This window comes from Hemicordylus capensis, chromosome 2, assembly GCF_027244095.1.
Source record: "Hemicordylus capensis ecotype Gifberg chromosome 2, rHemCap1.1.pri, whole genome shotgun sequence".
NCBI classification, from domain to species: Eukaryota; Metazoa; Chordata; class Lepidosauria; order Squamata; family Cordylidae; genus Hemicordylus; species Hemicordylus capensis.
The window spans coordinates 413559605-413579820 of record NC_069658.1 but is presented as its reverse complement, the minus strand read 5'-3'; the positions used below and the strand labels follow the sequence as shown (position 1 = coordinate 413579820).

General features: G+C 44.7%; 1 protein-coding gene across 2 annotated transcripts in view; it reads right to left on the bottom strand.

Annotated features, from left to right (window-relative positions):
- SMURF2 (SMAD specific E3 ubiquitin protein ligase 2) overlaps positions 1–20216 on the bottom strand; it is a 151738-nt gene that overhangs the window by 62653 nt on the left and 68869 nt on the right. For both annotated transcript variants that reach the window (XM_053296429.1, XM_053296431.1), the window contains exon 2: positions 7458–7496. In XM_053296429.1, the coding sequence (XP_053152404.1) occupies positions 7458–7496 (39 nt within the window). The remainder of the gene's footprint in view (positions 1–7457; positions 7497–20216) is intronic.

Sequence of the window (20216 nt, the reverse complement as noted above, 5' to 3'; positions counted from 1 at the left end):
TCCTGAATGTGTCCAGTTTTCAGCCCTCCTGATCAGCCAGTGTTGAGCCTAGATGTGTTCTATGTTTTGATAGGAATGTCTCTATCACCACTGAATTAGCGGTGGGATGACGTTGTAGCAATTTACTGGTTTGTTCCTCCTTTGTGAGAATCCAATAAAAATTTTCAAGCTGTTTGGTTGGATGTGGTAAGGATTATGGCTTTTGCTTGCTTGCTTTATTTATTTATTTTAGCAGGCCTTAGCAACATCCATGAGAGCCATATTTATGGGGAGAGAAACTGGAGGGGCGGGCACTGATGAGAAAAAGAGTGGGTTGGGTTCAGCTTTGTTTTGTTGAGTCAACTGGATCCTTAAGGAGGTTGCCATGTGAGATATTTATTTACATTTATATCCTGCTCTTCCTCCAAGGAGCCCCAGAGAGGTGTACATGGTTATGTTTATCCTCACAACAACCCTGTGAGTTAGGTTAGGCTGAGAGATACGTGACTGGCCCAGAGTCACCCAGTGAGCTTCATAGATAAATGGAGATTTGAACTCAGGTCTTCCTGGTTCTAGTACAACACTCTGACCACTAGGTCATACTGGCTCATGTATATAATGATATGCAGATATATAATCTACATATAATTTATAATCTTCCGAAGGGGATACTGGCTTAGAGTGCACCAAGAGATGATCCTGGAGAAGCTGATTCCGATTGGGTTGACTGCACATCTGCATTCTCATAGTCCCAGTCACTAGTGTTGTCATTACTGTAATCTGGTTGGATCTCTAATGTATCCTCCAGAGGTTTTCCAGGTGTGATGATGGCTGATCTGTCAGAGTTTGGATCAACCTCTGGGTATGTGGAACTGGTTCCAGTGATTTCTGGACCGGGGAATGGTTTGCGATGTTAGAGATGGTGTGTCTTGTCTCCTGTTGGACTGTTTCCCTCCCGTGGCTGTTGCTGGTTTCTGCCTTATGTTTCTTTTTAGATTGTGAACCCTTTAGGGACAGGGAGCCATCTTATTTATGTTTTTGTATTTTTCTATGTAAACTGCTTTGAGAATTTTGTTGAAGAGTGGTATATAAATATCAGTAGTAGTAGTAGCTGCTGTGGACACAGCCTCTCAACTGAGAGGGTCTGTTAAGTGGACTTGGAGGAATGTGGTGTCCATATCTGGTGTCCTGGTGGAGAGGGCGATTGAGCCTGTCTAATGTGCTGGTACCCCCACTGGTCCAGCTGAGAGTGTATTGATGGGTGTTGCGCTCTGCCACAGTTGGGGGCACTTGCCAGGTCTCTTCCCTACAGTCATTTGATTTATAGGTATGATGGTACTGATTGGTGTTTCGATACTCTATAGTCTGGGTGCTTGTCCCAATTACTGTAATATTTGTTTATGTAGTAGGTTTGCATCTGATCCTGGAGATGTACCAATGGTGTCGGACATTGGGTTGTATACTTGAGATCGACCGAATGTCCTCTGCTTCAGGTTTGGACAGAGCTCCTCGAGTTCAGAGTGATAGTCCTCCACATCAGAGTGAGCCTTAGTTTCATAAGGAGAATCCTCCAGCAGGAGTGCCTCAAGTTCGGAGCAGCTCTTGGGTTCGGAGCGGATGTCCTCCATGTCCAAAGGCAGGTAATATGGTTCCTCAGGTTCAATGAGATCCTGGTCTGGATTGAAAGCAGGTGTGTGGTGTAGATTCATTTCCGAGTGTTCCAGGACCAAGCATGCCAAGTCCAGCAAGTCAGGATGGCGTTCAAAGGGTAGGGAGTATTGCTGAGGTGGAGCACTCCGGTGAGCCTGTGTGGTTGTTTGTGGTGGCGGCATCGGCTTCTTTTTCAGCCTACGTAGGGACTCTAGGTTCTCTGCAGGTGGCTTTCATTTGGGGGGCTTTCCTAGGGGTTGGTCACTTGCATGCATCAAAGCAGTTTGCATTTCTGAACCCAAGGGATGGGGTCTCTACCTCTTTTTCTTATTTCATGGCATGGTGGAAGCAGTTGGGCCTGATGCAGTCAGAATCAGCTTATGTAAGGGAGCCACAGACGAAGTTGACAATACAGAGGCACTCAATATCGAGGTAGGCTGTTGTGGAGCTGCAGGCTCAAGAGAGTGCCAGGACAGGCCTGATCTTTGGACATCCAAGGCCATAATGGCAGCAGTGGGCTGTGAGTCCGGCTGAGCTGGGGCAAACTACAGGTTGCTTACCTGTAACTTTAGTTCTTCTAGTGGTCATCTGTCCTTTTACACCGATGGCCTTTGCACCTGCACAGAAACCTCGTTGGAACCTACCAAGCACAATCACCTGCTTTTGACAGGAACCCCACCCCCAGCTGCTATATGCGAATGCGCCATTCCTCATCCCATCAGTCACGGAATCCGCCTTCAGCAGACCCCAGCGGGAAAGACGAGAGGGTGTGTAAAAGGACAGATGACCACTAGAAGAACCAAAATTACCGGTAAGCAGCTTGTAGTTCTTCGACGTCGTCTCTGCCCTTTTACACCAATGGGTGCATAACAAACTACCACCAATGGAGGAGAGAATCTAGACCTGAATAATCCAGAGACAGAGACAAATCTGAACAAACTTTATTTGGATAGACAAACAATTCAGCCAAAAACAGACTGCATAACAGTTCTGCCAAATACAGTGTCCCTGCAGGATCTGTCATCAATAGCATAGTGCTTTATGAACGAGTGAGGCAATGCCCACGTAGTGGCCTGACATATAACTTCCAATGGAACCAAACAGTCAAAGGCAACATATGTCACCATAGTGCTTTCCAGACAACTTGTAACCAAGTTCAGTGGTGGAGACTATCCAATGGGATAATGATTGTGCCATAACCTGTAGACCCTTCTGGGGACCTTCATATGAGACGAACAATGAAGGAGTCTTCCTCCATGCCACAGATCTTTGGACACAGAAGGCTAGGGCCCGCCCGACATCTAGGTAATGTAATCTGGGCTCCACATCAGAAGACGGGCTTTGAAAAAACACAGGCAAGTTCAGTGGTTGTGACCTGTGAAAAGTGGAAACAACCTTAGGGAGAAACTGAATATCCAGCCTGAGCACCACCTTATCCTGATGAAACTAGGAGGTAAGGCCAGTCCAACCTAAGAGCTCTAAGCTCACTCACCCTCCTGACCGAGGTAATGGCCACCAAAAAGGCCACTTTCCAGGTGAGTAGGCAAGGATCAATAGAGGCTAGCGGCTTGAAGGGTAGACGCAAAAGGCCAGCCAACACCACCAACAAATCCCAAGCCGGTGCCATGACCGGATCATCAAGCATGGTATGCAAAAGTCCTTTCAAAAACCACTTCACCAATAGGTGCTTAAACCAAGAAACTCCTGGTCCAGGAGAGTGTGCTACATCAGCCGCCAAATGGACCCAGAGAGAAGATAACTTTAGGCCCAAAGACTTCAGGTGCAATAGGTAAGCACAAACAGTCTGAACTTCAACTTTAGCAACATCTACTCCATGTTCAAGCAGAAAACGCAGAAAACCGGGTCTATTTGTGTTGGTAAGACTTCCTGGTTGCCAGCTTCCAAGCTGCCAGGAGAATATCCTTTAGTTCCAATGGGAACAAGGCAAAATCCTCCAAGCAGTCAGAGGAAGGGAACACACCTCCGGGTGGAGCATCTTGCTGTCAGCTTGCGAGAGAAGGTTTGGGATACATAAGAGTTGGATGTATGCTTCTGCCAGTCGCATGAGAACCAGAAACCATAGCATTCTGGGCCACCACGGAGCTATCAGGATGGCCTGACCGCCCTCAGCGTCTGAAGCACCTTCGGTAGAAGAGGAATTGGTGGGAACAGGTAAGCATAGTGCTCCAGCCAGGGAAGAGAAAAGTAGCCATCACTTTCACTGCACACTCCACCAAGTGCCATGCAGAGTAGAGTTCCTGCTTAGTCACATGAAACGCCTCCCACACACACACACAAAAAAAAACTTTAGCTGGATCCCATTTATCCTGTGGCAAGAGATCCAAGAAAGGCACAACCTTCTATGACAAAAAATTATTATACCGGGCATTATAGGCCTGGTAATTTGTGACCCGGAGATGTAATGTAGAAGCTGAATAAAGTCTCCTCCCAAAGGAGTCCAGCTTTCGACTGTTCTTGTCACCCAAGTTGGTTTGACTTCACCCTTTTGATTTGCTAAGTGAATTCTCCACAACAATGGAGCTTGGCGTTGGATGATTTTTTAAAGAAAGCTGTAGTTTCCTCTTGTATTCGCACCTTATAGAAGTGCCCGTTATATTGCAATAGTGTAGATGATTTCTTCCAGTGGACAGATAACCTCCAAAAGAACCATATTAACAAAAAACAATGAATATTTATATACCGTTTTTCAACAAAAGTTCCCAAAGAGGTTTACAGAGAGAAAGCAATAATAAAGTAATAAGATATTAAGCAGTAAAGAGGCAGGAGTTCTGGTTTCCACATCAATCAATCCAAACAATGGGTCCAAGTCCCCTTTTTGTTGCACATCTAGGTTTATTCCTAAAGTTGAAGCCATGTGTGCCACATAGGTGGAGTACTGCTTCAAATCCTCCTATGGGGATATGGGCTTGGAATCAGCATCATTACCCTATGGGGAGGAAGCTGAAGAAGTAAGGTTGGAATCAGGAGAGTTAGGATCTTCCCTTCTGCTGTCTGTGTCCAGGGGGATCCACTGGCGGTGGATTGGCATCCACCGGAACTATAGGATCCACTGGGGTTTGTTCCCTAGCCACCGGTACAGGGGCAGGCTTCGTAGATATGGGCAATGACAGCACCGGTACCAAATCCTCTGTACTTTCCAATGGCTGAAAGCAATCACGATGGCGGATCTGTCGGTCCTGCAATGGCGAACAGGAACAAGGTCTGCTCTGAAAGTGGAAGGGGCTAGAGTGATTATAGATCTGTCCATCCTCAGACCTTCTGTCCCATGGTAACGTGGGTCATAGTGATGCCTGCCCACGTTCGAGCGATAAGCATGAGAGTTATGCCTGATGTTAAGCTCTTTGTTCTGCCAGTCCTGGCAAAAGGGGAAATCACGTTCAGCGGAATACATAAAACATACAGGGAGGACTGGTCAACTAAGAGGTGATGAAAGCACATCCTTAGGTACTACCAACCTCGATTCAGGCACCGAGGTGGTCGGCACAGCAGCCTGAGTCCCTTTAAATAAATCCTTTTGGGGCTTTTTCTTAGCTGGTTCTCCCGAAGGAGCCCCTTGCGAGGGCTTCTTCTTCTTTAGGATGTGGGGGGGCAGATGCTGACCCACAGGCAGAGGTGCGGCTTGCGCCACCTTCTTCTTCTTCAGGACCATCGAGACAGATGCATCCTGCACTGATCCCGAAGTGGGAGGGGTTGGTAAAGGCAGCAGTGTCAAAGGCTGAGCTTCCCCCAGTTGATTCAGCTAATCCCGAAAGTGGTACTACAAGTGGTACTGAAGCCACACTTTGCTGTGGAAGGACTGGAGGAACTGAGTCTGATCTTGCTGTTGCTGCCAAAGCCACCATTTTCAGGAGTGCTTCAGAGCTAAAGCCTCCGATGATCGGAGGGCTAGTTACCACAGGGCTGTGCACAAGCGAGAAGCCCTATTTTTGTGAGCCTGTTTAGTCAGTCTTTGTCAGTACAGGCAGGTCTCAACTATGTGGGATTCTCCCAAACAAAGCAGACACTTTTTATGAGTGTTGGGAGAGGGGATCTTTGATCTGCAAGTAACACACTTTTTGAAGTTAGTTGTGCCCAGCATAGAAAGCGTGGGCTGGCCAGCTCCACCCCATCTGGGAGGGCAGCATGATCTGATGGGGGGGAGGGAGACCAAGGCAAACAAAAACAGAGAGAAAAATCGCAACTGCTTGAGAAAAATAAATTAAAACAAGCAAGAAATAAGTAAAACCTCAGCAGGAGAACAAATAGGACAGGACAACACATTTCCTCAGCAGGAAATAACTTTTCTTCAACTTTCTGTAGAGCCAGCAAGTTCACTACATGCACTGAAGGTGGACGCCGAAGACTGAGGGGATGAGGAGTACCGCAGTCTTGTATAGCGGCTAGGGGCGGGGTTCCCACCAAAAGCAGGCAAATGAGCTTGATTGAGCTTCCGATGAGGTCTCTGTGCAGGCACAAAGCCCATTGGTGTAAAAGGGCAGAGACCACATCGAAGAACCCGAGGTCGCGGGGCAAGGATAGTTTGAAGTACTGTCTGACCTGGATTGCATAGTACTGAGAGTAACCGCCACTTGAGAGGATTGAAGTGCCTGTTCCCAAAGCCACAAGCACAGGTGAGAAGCCCTGGTTTTTTGCACTTGTTTGGTGAACTTAGAACAGAAGAGGGACATGTCTACCTTGTGGGCCTCGCCGAGGCAGAACAGGCAATGGCTATGTCCATCCATGGAGGGGAGTTTGGCTCCACAACTGACACACTTCTTGAAGGTGACCTTGCTGTCCATATGCTAAGGTTACCAGCCAAATGGAGAGGTCCCCATTTGGGGGTGGGGTGGGAAGTTGCAAAGAAAAAACAATGTGGATCTGTCAGCGGACGGAGAAAGCCTGAAGGAGGAAAGCTGGTCTAATGCACACATCACCAGGAAGGGCGGGGCTATTGCCAAAACAATGGGAAAGTTATCATCTTGGAGAGACTCCGATGTGCTCTCTGTGCAGGTGCAAAGTCCATTCGTGTAGAGCACAGAGACCACATCAAAGAACCTCTAACTGTATTACAGTAGGGAATGCGTTTAGAAATTAAAGGTAAAGTGTGCCGTCAAGTCAGTGTTGATGCCTGGCGACCACAGAGCTCTGAGGTTGTCTTTGGTAGATATAGGAGGAGTTTAACATTGCCATTAGGTGGCTTGCATTTAGTAATTAAAAGTGTATAAATATTCTGTAGAATCAAAAATTTCCTCTCAAAAAATCAAGGCCTCTAACATGGACTCATATCAAGTTTACTAAAGAAATGTAAAGACTTCACACCAGTCTGAAGTACCCCTTTTCAGGTACTCATATAGAAAATATCCAGGCTACCTTTCTGAACTCAGAGGGATTTGTAGGCATTCTGTGGTAAAAGCTTCTGAAAAGGACACGCTATGAAAATGTTAGTGTGAAATACACACGTGGAGTCCTTTGGATTATGGCTTTAAACTTCAGGTCCAATAAAAATATACTATTTATCCATTTTTAGATTAAATTTACAGGGTTATGCAAAATCAAATCACTTATTAATTTTACATAATAACTCCAACAGAATGTCAGATTAGCTGTGGCAGAAGAGAGAATGCTAACATAATGTATACTATCTGCACAATCCATACACCAGAGTACTTGGATGTCAAAGGACATACTGCCATTAAGATCATGGTATTTCAGTTAGACATTATCAGGGCTATCAGACTTGGTGGTTGGACTATAACATAAAAATCAATGCAAAGAGACATAAGACTTGTATAACATACAATACAAATGCATAAGTAGTGTCTACTTACGGAAAAAATCCTTTTTCACCAAATTTTTTGCACACAGAACTGCAAGAAAAACAAAACAAGGCACAATGAAGTTATGAGTTTTAACTTTTTCTTTACACAGCAATTGCCAAAAACTCCAATCAGACTAAGAGTTGCATGATGCTGACTGCAATCCACAGGCCAGGAGTGACCAGTTATATACTGTGGCACCGAAAGACAGACGTACTGCCACCTCCACCCTCTTCTGCTGTTGTCAATTGTAAAGGACAGAAAGAGGGTTGCTCCAAGAGTGCAGTGGAATTCCTACTCTCTCCCCTCCTACTCCCATCAGAAGAGGAGAAGTGAACTATTTGAGTTGCGCACAGCCATGCATTCCTCTAAAATGCACTGAAGACGATAGCATGCAACAGATTATGCCCTTCAAAAGTAGAGAGAAGGGGTGAAGCTCCTCGGGATGGAGGGGGGAGACTGTCTAGGCAGCAGCATCTGCCCTTTTCAGTCTGCTTCAACGGCAATAGGAGCAGCATAAAATTTCAACTGCCCCCACCCTCATCCCAAACAGATTATACAAGTTAGACATCTTTTAAAATAACCTTTGACACATTCTTCAAAATCCTGACTTTTCAGAATTTCCACACAAAGAATGCTACAGTATTTTTATGGGGACATGGAAAAAGCAAGCTTATTTCCTCCTCCGTCCCCCAATTTCTTCAACTGTTTGAAATAAAAAGTTGAGATGACAAGCAGGTCATACTGACGAAGGAAAGGAAGTTGATATATACAGGTGAAACTCGGAAAATTAGAATATCGTGCAAAAGTCCATTAATTTCAGTAATGCAAATTAAAAGGTGAAACTGATATATGAGACAGACGCATTACATGCAAAGCGAGATAAGTCAAGCCTTAATTTGTTATAATTGTGATGATCATGGCGTACAGCTCATGAAAACCCCAAATCCACAATCTCAGAAAATTAGAATATTACATGGAACCAAGAAGACAAGGATTGAAGAATAGAACAATGTCGGACCTCTGAAAAGTATAAGCATGCATATGTATTCAGTACTTGGTTTGGGCCCCTTTTGCAGCAATTACTGCCTCAATGCAGCGTGGCATGGATGCTATCAGCCTGTGGCACTGATGAGGTATTATGGAAGACCAGGATGCTTCATTAGCGGCCTTCAGCAATTCTACATTGTTTGGTCTCATGTCTCTCATCCTTCTCTTGGCAATGCCCCATAGATTTTCTATGGGGTCAGGTCAGGCGAGTTTGCTGGCCAATCAAGCACAGTACACTGTATACTTTTCAGAGGTCCGATATTGTTCTATTCTTCAATCCTTGTCTTCTTGGTTCCATGTAATATTCTAATTTTCTGGGATTGTGGATTTGGGGTTTTCATGAGCTGTACGCCATGATCATCACAATTATAACAAATTAAGGCTTGACTTATCTCGCTTTGCATGTAATGCGTCTGTCTCATATATCAGTTTCACCTTTTAATTTGCATTACTGAAATTAATGGACTTTTGCTCGATATTCTAATTTTCCGAGTTTCACCTGTAGGTGACAAGACTGTTTCAGACACAAAGATTCATATCTTTTTTATTTTGTTGCTCTTATCAATACAGGACAACTGCTCTAATCAAGCCTATAGGCTAATGGCCAACTTGTTCAGAAGCACTACAGGCTACTTCATGAACAGCTAAGCCACATATCCTAGTTGTCACTGACAGTTTGCATATTTCTTTCAAGAGCACTGAAGATACCAAACTGCAGATAGAGGACATGCTGCATTTACTCTAGTATTAATGAGAACTAGCTGATCCCGCACAGAGCATCTGTGCAGCAGTACACTCCCCCCACCTTCTGCCCTACTCCCCTCCCCCCAAGCCCTCTGCCCCATTCCCTTCCCCTCCAAGCCTTCTGCCCCAGCTTGCTCCCTCCTCCGTTTCCCCCTCTTTCTCTATCATTTTTCCTCTCTCATTCGTGCTTTCCCCTCCCCGCCTCCGCTTTTTAGCCTGCTTGTGTTTTCCCTGCTGGTCGTTGCCGCCGCCTCCTTCCTCCAGTCCCTGGTATTGGGCGGCCAAGCATTCAGCCGGCTCCTTCCTGCACGACCCTCCCTCTCCAAGGCCAGCCGCTTTCTCTCCCCTCAGCTTCCCCCCTCCCTTCTGCTCCAGTCCGTTCAGTTCTCCTCTCTACTTGCCCGCTTTCCTTCCTTCCCTTCCCTCCCCAAGCGGCCACTTCCCTACGCGGCCAAACGCTGCCCAGCCAATCCGCTTGGGTTGCCAGGATGCATCCCCACAGAGGCATGTCTACGAGAATTAATATAATAGATGGAAAGACAATGAACTTTCGTTCCTTTGAAATTGCTTCTCTTTTTCCAATCCTTTAGTATATTTGACATCACATTTAAATCTCAGCAACTTGGCAAAGCTAGGATTCTTTGGGTCTGCCCAGAATTCTTGGTCAAAACACAAAAATGCTTTGGGGTTTCAGACCTACTCCACTCTAGTGGACAACTAGAAGAACAGAGTAAACAGATTATCAGATCCTAAGATTAAAAAGCTGACAAAGCATTGTGACTGCTGAACCAAGTGCCAAAAGTATTTAGAGGTAAAATATTACAGTACAAAATGATCATGTATGGTGACTCCATACAAGTCTCATTTGAACAAATCTGAACAACAGCTTCCCCAAAATAATTTGAAACATTTATCTGCAATTTTAAAGTACTGGTCTGTCTAGACAGAGAGGAAAGACCTGCTGTCCAATGAGTCTTTCACTTCAAGAAGTTGAAAAGCAAAAATGTAAGCGATGAAAGATTGCATTATTCCTGGACAGAATTTATCAAGAATCCCACCTCTACAAGAATTTGTTTGTATGACTCACCTACTCAAATAAGGGTAAGTAGACTAACCTCTCAAACGATATAAAAGCACATGCTTAAGTGACTTTGGGCAGAAAGTGACAATCTCAAAACATATGGTGTTGACATTCAATTTGTTAGCTTCACTGATGAAATCCAGACGTCTACATTAGGATATTCACATCTATGCAACTCATATCAATTGAATTACTTGTATTATATCTGATGTGCTCAGTGTTTTGGGATTTCCCATTACTGACAGTACGCTCAAGTATTTGCATTCAGGGTGCATACAAATTAAGGACTTTTTAAAATACAGCTTTATTTAAATCGGCTTTAAAAAATCAAATCACAGTAAGTATAATTTGAAAATTTACACTTTAAAAAAAACTACCTGATTTGAAAGGAAATCTGAATTTCAATGTTGTGTTTATTAGAAGCATACCTTTACAGGGCTGGATCCCAATGAGCACTTCCAAGCTGAATTCCCCTACTCTTGCTCATTTCCTCCTGCAATCAAACATGGCATTGGCTCCTCTGTTCTTTGAATCATCCTCCCTCTCCAGCTACCACCCAGTCTCCCTTCTGCCCTGTACCTCCAAACTCCTGGAATGTAGTGCTTCCTCCTGTTGCCTATGACCTCCAACTCTGCTCCAGGACTTGCTCTCTCCCTCTAATCCCATATTTCCAGCTGCCTATCTGACATTTCTGCTTGGATGCTTCATAATCACCTCAAACTCAACATGTTCAAGACAGACTTGCTCATCTTTCCTCCCAAGTCCTCCTCTCTGTGTACTTTCTTCTTATCCACTGACAATGCTACCATCCACCTCACTGAAGAGGTGTGAACCTTTGGCTTTATCTCTGACTCCTCTAACTAGTCTGTCACAAAATCATGTAGCTTCTCCCTCTACAACACGAGAAACATGTTTCTCTTCCTCTCTGCCCCCTCAGCAAAAACTCTTGTTCACACACAGGACACTTTTCGCTTTGACTTTGTCTTACCTAAGCCCCATCACTTCCACCCAAGATTTTGAATCCCTCCTTAAAACTCACCTTTCTGACTCGGCCTTTGGCACAACCCATGGTCCCTATACACTACAAAAGCTAAGCCTAAGTATGTGTATAACTGCATATTTGGCCCCATCTGGCCTCCCTCGCCCTTATATCTATTTCTTGATTGTAAGCCCCTTGGGGCAAAAGATCTGTCTTCTCACCTACAACACTGGAAAGTGTTGTAAAGCACAATTTACATCCATGGTACTAAATGGAGTTAACAACAATGAAGTTCTGGTCATGTAAGGGGGAGGAGCAATTTTTATCAATGCCCCCTTCCCCTCTGCTGTTTCCTACACCCACTGAAAATGTGCTCCTGAGGGTCCCTCAACCCTCAGGGACATGTTCTCTGGGGAGTGGGGGGCCTGAGCCATCACAGTTGCCTGCTGTGACCAATTTGCAAAACATTTTGCAGATAAAAATTGCTCAAATCCATGCCGATTTAGATTCCACGATGGTATACATAAAACATATCCAATGCTTTGTCTGCTGAGGTTATTATGGAGTCATTTCCACTTGTATTGCCTGAGGACATTAACAGGTTACTTGGGTGGGCTCTGAGGCCTTGGTTCTTGCCATTCCTGGTTATTCAACTCTATTGGGAATGCCTGGGCACTGGAGGCATGGACAGATGTTTCATGAGGTGAGTTGAGGCAGCTGTCTCAAGCAGCACATTTTTGGTGCCCCACAAACAGGGCCTAGCCACCTAATAGTGCAGCGGGGAAGTAATTTGCCTAGGGAGCAAAAGGTTGCTGGTTTGAATCCCCGCTGGTGTGTTTCCCAGAATATGAGAAACTCCTATATTGAGCAGCAGCGATATAGGAAGATGCTGAAAGGCATCATCTCATACTGCACAGGAGATGGCAATGGTAACCCCCTCCAGTATTCTACCAAAGAAAACCACAGAGCTCTGTGAACCTTCTGCCTTCAAATAAGTGATACTGCTTAGTATCCTTGTTTGTGTACTGAGAGCACTAAACAGCAATCCATCTCTTGACCCTAGACAGACATAATTCTGCAGAGTAAACATGTGAGCTACAGAGCCAAGGTTTGGGGATTTTTATTTTATTTACTGGATTTATACCTCACCTTTAGACCAATGGTTTCACAAAGCAGCTATGTGATTGTACTCGTGGGCTGTATCAAAAGACTATTTAGTGGCAAATGCAGTGGCAGAGGTCGACCAGTGGCGGCCCGGGTTCAGCCCGCCGCTGCTGCCCCCTGCCCCGCCCCGTGTCAGACGTAAGCGGCTGAAGTCAGACAGGGTGCAAAGTTAAGCCACACACCCTGCATCTCAGATAAGGGGACATGGCTTAGCTCACAAATGGGGCCACACAGCCCTGTTTGCAAGCTACGTCTGGCCAGCGCCACATTCACAGAGTTAGTGGTTCCACCCGTGGGTAAATATTTTGTTATAGCAGCCAGCTAGTATGCATGCCTGTTCAGAAAATGCACTAATTTGAAAATGGGAAATTTGATTTAAATCAATCCACCCTGTTTGCATTAATTACCAACACTATTCTGTATAGGAATGTTGCTGTTCAAATTAACCTATTTCCACTTGCTGCTATTTTGGTACCCTACATTAAAGCAGATGTTAAACCAGCCAACCCTTAACTGATAACACAACTTGCATCTGCTTGTAGTCGCCCCTCTGAGGCAAATGTCCCCCAAAAGCATCCAGCTATGAACTCCTGCACATCCAGATCTTTGTTCTCATCTGTTTTTTTAGGAAAATGTCTACTGAGAACTATGCAAATACACATTCTTTAAGCTTTTCTGTATTTATTAGTAAGTCATATTAGGGTGAATGAATTTGCACCATTTGAAAAATGATAAAAACAAAAACTATTGATAAAAACTCCCTTTTAATCACTTTTTCTGAGTATTTGAAGTTTTCTGTGGTGATGAGTGGCAAAGTTGACTGGGTCTTAGCCCCGGTTCCTGCTTTCAGTGCCAATGCTCACTCCATGAACATCTAAACCAACACAGCAGAGAGGCAGGGGTGGGTGGTCTTGAGGCTCTTGAGGCATTCTCCTTTCCTCCACACTTCCAATCCCATTCCATCCTCCCCTTCTGAAAACTGCAGGAATAGGAGGAAGAAGATGGCGGCAGAAATGGTGCTGGTGGGCTGCTAGAGAAAGAAGGAGAGGGGAGGAGGAGCAGGAACAGTGGCGACAGTAGCACTGGCACGCAGCTAAGTAAGAGGGATGGGCACATGCACACACTACCAGATTGTGGGGGGCATTTGGTGCAGCAGAACTGTGCAAGGGGAGGATGGGACCTTGCCAGATTGTCTCAGACCGAGGGAGAGGAGGCACTTAGGGTGGACCCAAGTAATAACAATAAGCTTAAGCACGTAAAGGTCTCTTTCCCCTCTTCACTGAGAAAGCAGAATCACAGTTTCCAAATATCTTAACATTAGAGGTTAGAGAAGATTACTGTTACAGTAGGTGACTTCTCTAGGTTAAAGATAATGACAAGCAAAACTGAGTACATCCATTTTGAAAGACGATATCAAGACCATATCCTAATCCAGAAAAAGTGTGAAAGAAGTGATGTGCTAGGTATGGGCACATTGACATTTTAGAGACAGAAGGCAGTGATGCAACAAGCCCTCCCTGCAAAAAAATCAAGACCTGCTGCTTCAGCACCATTTTAGAGTCTCCATGGCCCTGCTAACCACTGCAGCCACTGTGCCCAGCAAAGGGAAGTAAGCTGGTCACAGCAGGTGGTCTTCAAGCTAGAAATCATGCAAGTAACAGTCTACACCTGTTGAAGCTTCCAAGTAATCTCCAAGGGCAATCCCACATAGAGCACAATGCAGGAATCAAAACTGGAAGCTAGAGAAGTAGAGAAAGTAGTGAGACAGAGGGAAGGAAGAGATCAAAATGTTCCAAGGGGCAAAATATTAACCAGAGAATGTGGTTTTCTTGCTTTGCAAGAGGAAAAGAAGAAGGGGGACAACATGTCTGTTTGTCTACCACTAAGCGAAAGCGTTCTGGACATTGCAGTCAAGGTCTCCCCTTGCCTTCCTTTCCTCCTTTTGAACTGGAGGAGAGGTGCAGAATGTGCCACTTGCCTGCTGCTTGGCAAGGGTGCTCCAGACACTATGACCAAGCAGGAGCCACAACAACCCCCAATTGCCCATCTCTCTTCCCAGCCAAAACACCCTCAGTCTTCTTCTCAGGCTTGGTGCTGGTGGGGGCAGAGACTGCCCGAAGACTGCCTTGATTATCACACTAACCTCCCCACTTCCAAAGTCAGGACAATGTCTGGGGCTCACCACAAGCACCATAGTATCAGTTTACACAATATGGTACACAAAAATGTCCAAGTCTGAATAAAGTAGTACCTTGAGAAGAAGCCTGGGTCCCCTTGAGCAACAGCTAAACAACAAGGATGAAATAACTGTCAAATAGTTTGCAAAGGTCTTTAGTATCTGGGAGAGATTTTATACACCAACTACAGAAGGCGAGGTTGCTAGTTTTTATTTCATGCATGAAAAAGTGTTGGTAGAATACACACTTTTCTGCACAAGTTGAGGCTTTTAGTCGCACAGTTTTATGTGCAGGAGACAGTGAGGAACTGACTTCATGAAACCATTTTTGCAGTTCCAACAATTGGATTTGCAAGGTTCAACAGATAAAATCACAGTTGGGTGGGGTGAGAGTAGAAGATTCAGTGAGAACATTTAATCAAGTGTGTATGTTTAACCAAAAAGGCTTCTAGAAATTACGCATTCCTCCACTGTAATGTAAACATGTTTACATAAGAACAGCCCTGCTGGATCAGACCCAAGGCCCATCTAGTCCAGCATACTGTTTCACACAGTGGCCCACCAGATGCCGCTGGAAGCCTACAGGAAGGAGTTGAGGGCATGCCCTCTCTCCTGTTGTTACTCCCCTGCAACTGGTACTCAGAGGCATCCTGCTTCTGAGGCTGGAGGTGGCCCTCCAATCAGTAGCCATTGATAGGGACGAAAAACCCCAACTTCAAGTATATGCTGATGGGATCCAAGCTGTCGGTGACGGACCAGGAGAGGGATCTTGGGGTTGTGGTGGACAGCTCGTTGAAAGTGTCAACTCAATGTGCGCCAGATGTTAAAAAGGCCAATTCCATGCTAGGGATCATTAGAAAGGGGATTGAAAATAAAACAGCTAACATTATAACGCCCTTATAAAAAACTATGGTGCAACCACACTTGGAGTACTGCTTACAATTCTGGTCACCACATCTTAAAAAGGACATTGTTGAACTGGAGAAGGTACAGAAGAGGGCAACCAAGATGATCAGGGGCCTAGAGCACCTTTCTTATGAGGCAAGACTACAACACCTGGGGCTTTTTAGTTTAGAAAAAAGATGACTGTGGGGAGCCATGATAGAGGTCTATAAGGTCATGCATGGTGTGGAGAAAGTGGAGAGAGAGAGATTATTTTCCCTCTCACACAACACTAGAACCAGTGGTCACTCCGTGAAATTGATTGCCAGGAGGTCTAGGACCAACAAACGGAAGTACTTTTTCACACAACGCGTGATCCACTTGTGGAACTCTCTGCCACAGGATGTGGTGACAGCCAACAACCTGGATGGCTTTAAGAGGGGTTTGGATGACTTCATGGAGGAGAGGTCTATCAATGGCTACTAGTCGGAGGGCTGTGGGCCACCTCCAGCCTCAAGGGCAGGGTGCCTCTGAGTACCAGTTGCAGGGGAGTAATGGCAGGAGAGAGGGCACGCCCTCAACTCCTGTCTGTGGCTTCCAGCGGCATCTGGTGCGCCACTGTGCGAAACAGGATGCTGGACTAGATGGGCCTTGGGCCTGATCCAGCAGAGCTGTTCTTATGTTCTTATTGACCTCTCCTCCATGAAGTTATCTAAACCCTTCTTAAAGCCATCCAGGTTGTTGGCTGTCACCACATCTTGTGGCAGAGAATTCCACAAGTTGATTATGGGTTGTGTAAAAAAGTACTTCTGTTTGTTGGTCCTAAATTTCCTGGCAATCAATTTCATGGGATGACCCCTGGTTCTAGTGTTATGTGAGAGGGAAAAGAATTTCTCTCTATCCACTTTCTCTACACCATGCATGATTTTATAGATCTCTATCATGTCTCCCCTCAGTTATTTATTTAAATAATCAAATTTGTACACTGCACCAAACTTTCGTCTCTGGGCGGTTAACAATAGCATAAAACCAGTTAAAAACATATACAAAAAACTTAAAAACAGTTTAATTTTTTTTAAAAAAAACCAGAGATTAAAACCCCAAAACTTTAGGAAGCTGAGAAGGCTTGGGCGAAAAGATGGGGTTTCAGGTGGTTTTTTTTAATTGCCAGAGATGGGGAGGATCATATCTCAGCAGGGAGCGCATTCCACAATCTCGGGGCAGCGACCGAGAAGGCCTGTCTCTGTGTAGCTACCAAACGAGTTGGAAGTAACTGGAGACGGACATCCTCACATGACCTCAATGGGCGGTGGGGCTTGTAGTGAAGAAGACGCTCTCTTAGATACCCAGGGCCTAAGCCATTAAGGGCTTTATAAGTTATAACTAGCACTTTGTATTTTGTCCGGAAACCTATTGGCAGCCAGTGTAACTCCATCAACAAAGGAGTAATGTGGTCTCTCCGAGATGACCCAGAGACCAACCTGGCTGCCGCATTCTGAACCAACTGATGTTTCCAGATTACGTACAAAGGCAGCCCCACGTAGAGCACATTATAGAAGTCAGGCCTGGAGGTTACCAACAGATGTACCACTGTTTTGAGGTCACTGATCTCGAGAAATGGGCGCAGCTGGCATATCAGCCAGAGCTGATAAAAAGCACCCCTGGCCACCACCTCAACCTGAGAAACCGGGGAGAGGTGTGAATCCAGAAGTACTCTCAGACTGCAAACCTGTTCCTTTTGGGGACGTGTGACCCCATCTCGAACAGGTAGGTCAAAATCGTCTCTAGAGTTCTGACCCCGCACAATAAGTACCTCCGTCTTATCTAGATTCAACTTCAGTTTATTATTTAATGTGGGCTTCTTTAGAAGAGGTCTAATGATTGCCTCCTTAAGACAAGGAGGCATCCTGCCCTCCCTCAGAGAAGCATTTATGATTTCCACTAGGCTCTCTACAACAACCTCCCTGCTAGATCGAACAAGCCATGTTAGACAAGGGTCAAGAGAACAAGTGGTAGGCCTCACCGCTCCAAGCAGCTTGTCCACATCCTCAGTTGTCTTTTTTCTAAACTAAATAGTCCCAGGTATTGTAGCCTTGCCTCATAAGAAAGGTGCTCTAGGCCCCTGATCATCTTGGTTGCTCTCTTCTGCACCTTTTCCAATTCTACAATGTTCTTTTTTTTTTTTTTACATTTTATATCCCACTCTTCCTCCAAGGAGCCCAGAGCAGTGTACTACATACTTGGGTTTCTCCTTACAACAACCCTGTGAAGTAGGTTAGGCTGAGAGAGAAGTGACTGGCCCAGAATCACCCAGCTAGTATCATGGCTGAATAGGGATTTGAACTCGGGTCTCCCCGGTCCTAGTCCAGCACTCCAGCCACTACACCTCGCTGGCTCCTTTTTTAGATGTGGTGACCAGAACTGTACACAGTACTCCAGGTGTGGCCACACCATTGTTTTGTATAAGGGCATTATAACATTAGCAGTTTTATTTTCAATCCCCTTTCCTAATGATCCCTAGCTTGGAATTGGCCTTTTTCATATCTGGCGCACATTGAGTAGACACTTTCAACAAGCTGTCCACCACGACCCCAAGATCCCTCTCCTGGTCAGTCACCGAAAGCTCAGATCCCATCAGCGTATACTTGAAGTTGGGATTTTTCGTCCCAAAGTGCATCACTTTACACTTGCCAACACTGAACTGCATCTGCCATTTTTATCGCCCACTCACCCAGTTTGGAGAGATCCTTTTAGAGCTCCTCACAATCTCTTTTGGATTTCACTACCCAAAAGAGCTTGGTATCATCTGCAAATTTGACCACCTCGCTGCTTACCCCCTAATTCTAGATCATTTTTATGAATAAATTAAAAAGCACCAGTTCCAGTACAGATTCCTGGGGGACCCCACTTCTTATTTCCCTCCATTGTGAAAACTCTCCATTTGCTTCCTCTGCTTCTGAAGTCTAGTTTGTTCAGAAATCAATAAGTGTTAGCAGTTAAAATACTATCTGGTTTCCAAGCATCATTCCCACTTACGTCTTCATGAGAGGCACAATTATATCCTTGGATTATACCAGCAGAGCCACCTAATGGCACAGCGGGGAAGTTACTTGCCTAGGGAGCAAGAGGTTGCTGGTTCTAATCCCCACTAGTATGTTTCCCAGACTATGGGTAACTCCTATATCGGGCAGCAGCAATATAGGAAGATGCTGAAAGGCATCATCGCATAATGCATGAGAGAAGGCAATGGTAAACCCCTCCTGTATTCTACCAAAGAAAACTACTTGGCTCTGGTCACCAGGAATCGATACCAACTCAACGGCACAACTTTACTTCACCTATTCTTTAGGCTCTGTCCACAACTTACAGTCCCTTCTTGACTTAACTGCTACTGGTTTTGTTCAAGTATAACTCTTTTGAAAATAATAGGTTAAACACTACCCTACAAGTATCTGTTTGGAGATCAGAGAGAAAAAGCGAAGAAACACTTCGTACTTTAGGCTGAAGACGGAGAGAAGTAACCGAACTGCTGCCTAGTGCTATTGCCAGCTAACACTGGGCACTAACAGCAGTCAACCGGTTAATGTAGTTAAAGGTCAACAGAAGCACTGTATAACTATTCCTGGTCGCTGTGCCATCCAACTGTTATAATTCCCTGATTATTTAAAAGTGAATGTTGGGTCAAATCTGCATTTTGAAGAGAAACTGGCCCCTTCCATCCTCTTACTACATTTACATTCTTATCTCATGCCAGCAGCCCAAATACGCACCAGCAAGTTTCTCAGACACCACTATGAGAGAATTCTCAAATTAAAATTAACCTCAACTGTAGATCTTTGGTAAGAAAATGCAAGGAGAGCATGGCCATCTTCTCTGTTCTCTAAGGATCTTGCTTGAAATTCCATCTGAAGTTTTACCACATCTCTTTGACCTTGCCTGGTGTGGCACTCTGTTTTCAGGAGGCAGTGCCATTTTGGGAAGAGCATGACAAATTCCTCTCAACAGGAAGTGTTACAGCTAGGCTGAATAACCAAGAATTCTAGTCTGGCCATAATGGAATTGTCTAACTCCTCAGGGAATGATATGAATGTCTGGGGAGCTCATTTTGTTTCTTAACTTTTCAACCATTATATTGTCAAATTACTAAAATATTTCCATGAATTATACACTTTTCATTATGCTTACAGCCAAATGAGTATGTTTGTAATTAAGCAAAGGGTCATTTTGTTTCAATCAATTCCTTTATTACGGTCCTTGACCAGTATTAACACAATATGCACCATACATAATACCCCTCAAACCATGCACCTTAATAGCAAATAAACCATTAACCATTAATATTTAATCCCAACTCTAATTAATTATCTAATTAATTGTTGATCAAAATTTCCTGATGAATTCACATGGCAATAGAATGAAACTTAGCTACATTATATGTGCTGTTAAATGACCTGTCAGATATAGGTATAAAATACAAGTTTCATCCCCACCATCATCAGGCAGCATACTAAAAAGCAGAAATATCAAAGAAACCCACAAATCCTGATAAAATCTACAATACAACACCACATGACTTATAGTTTCAACATTCATAGTTCCGCAAGGATGGAATCTCTCTCAATAAGGACTTTCCCTAAACCTGCCATCCATTATGGCAGATGTGAGCATATCAAAGCGGGCCAGGGCAAATGCCCT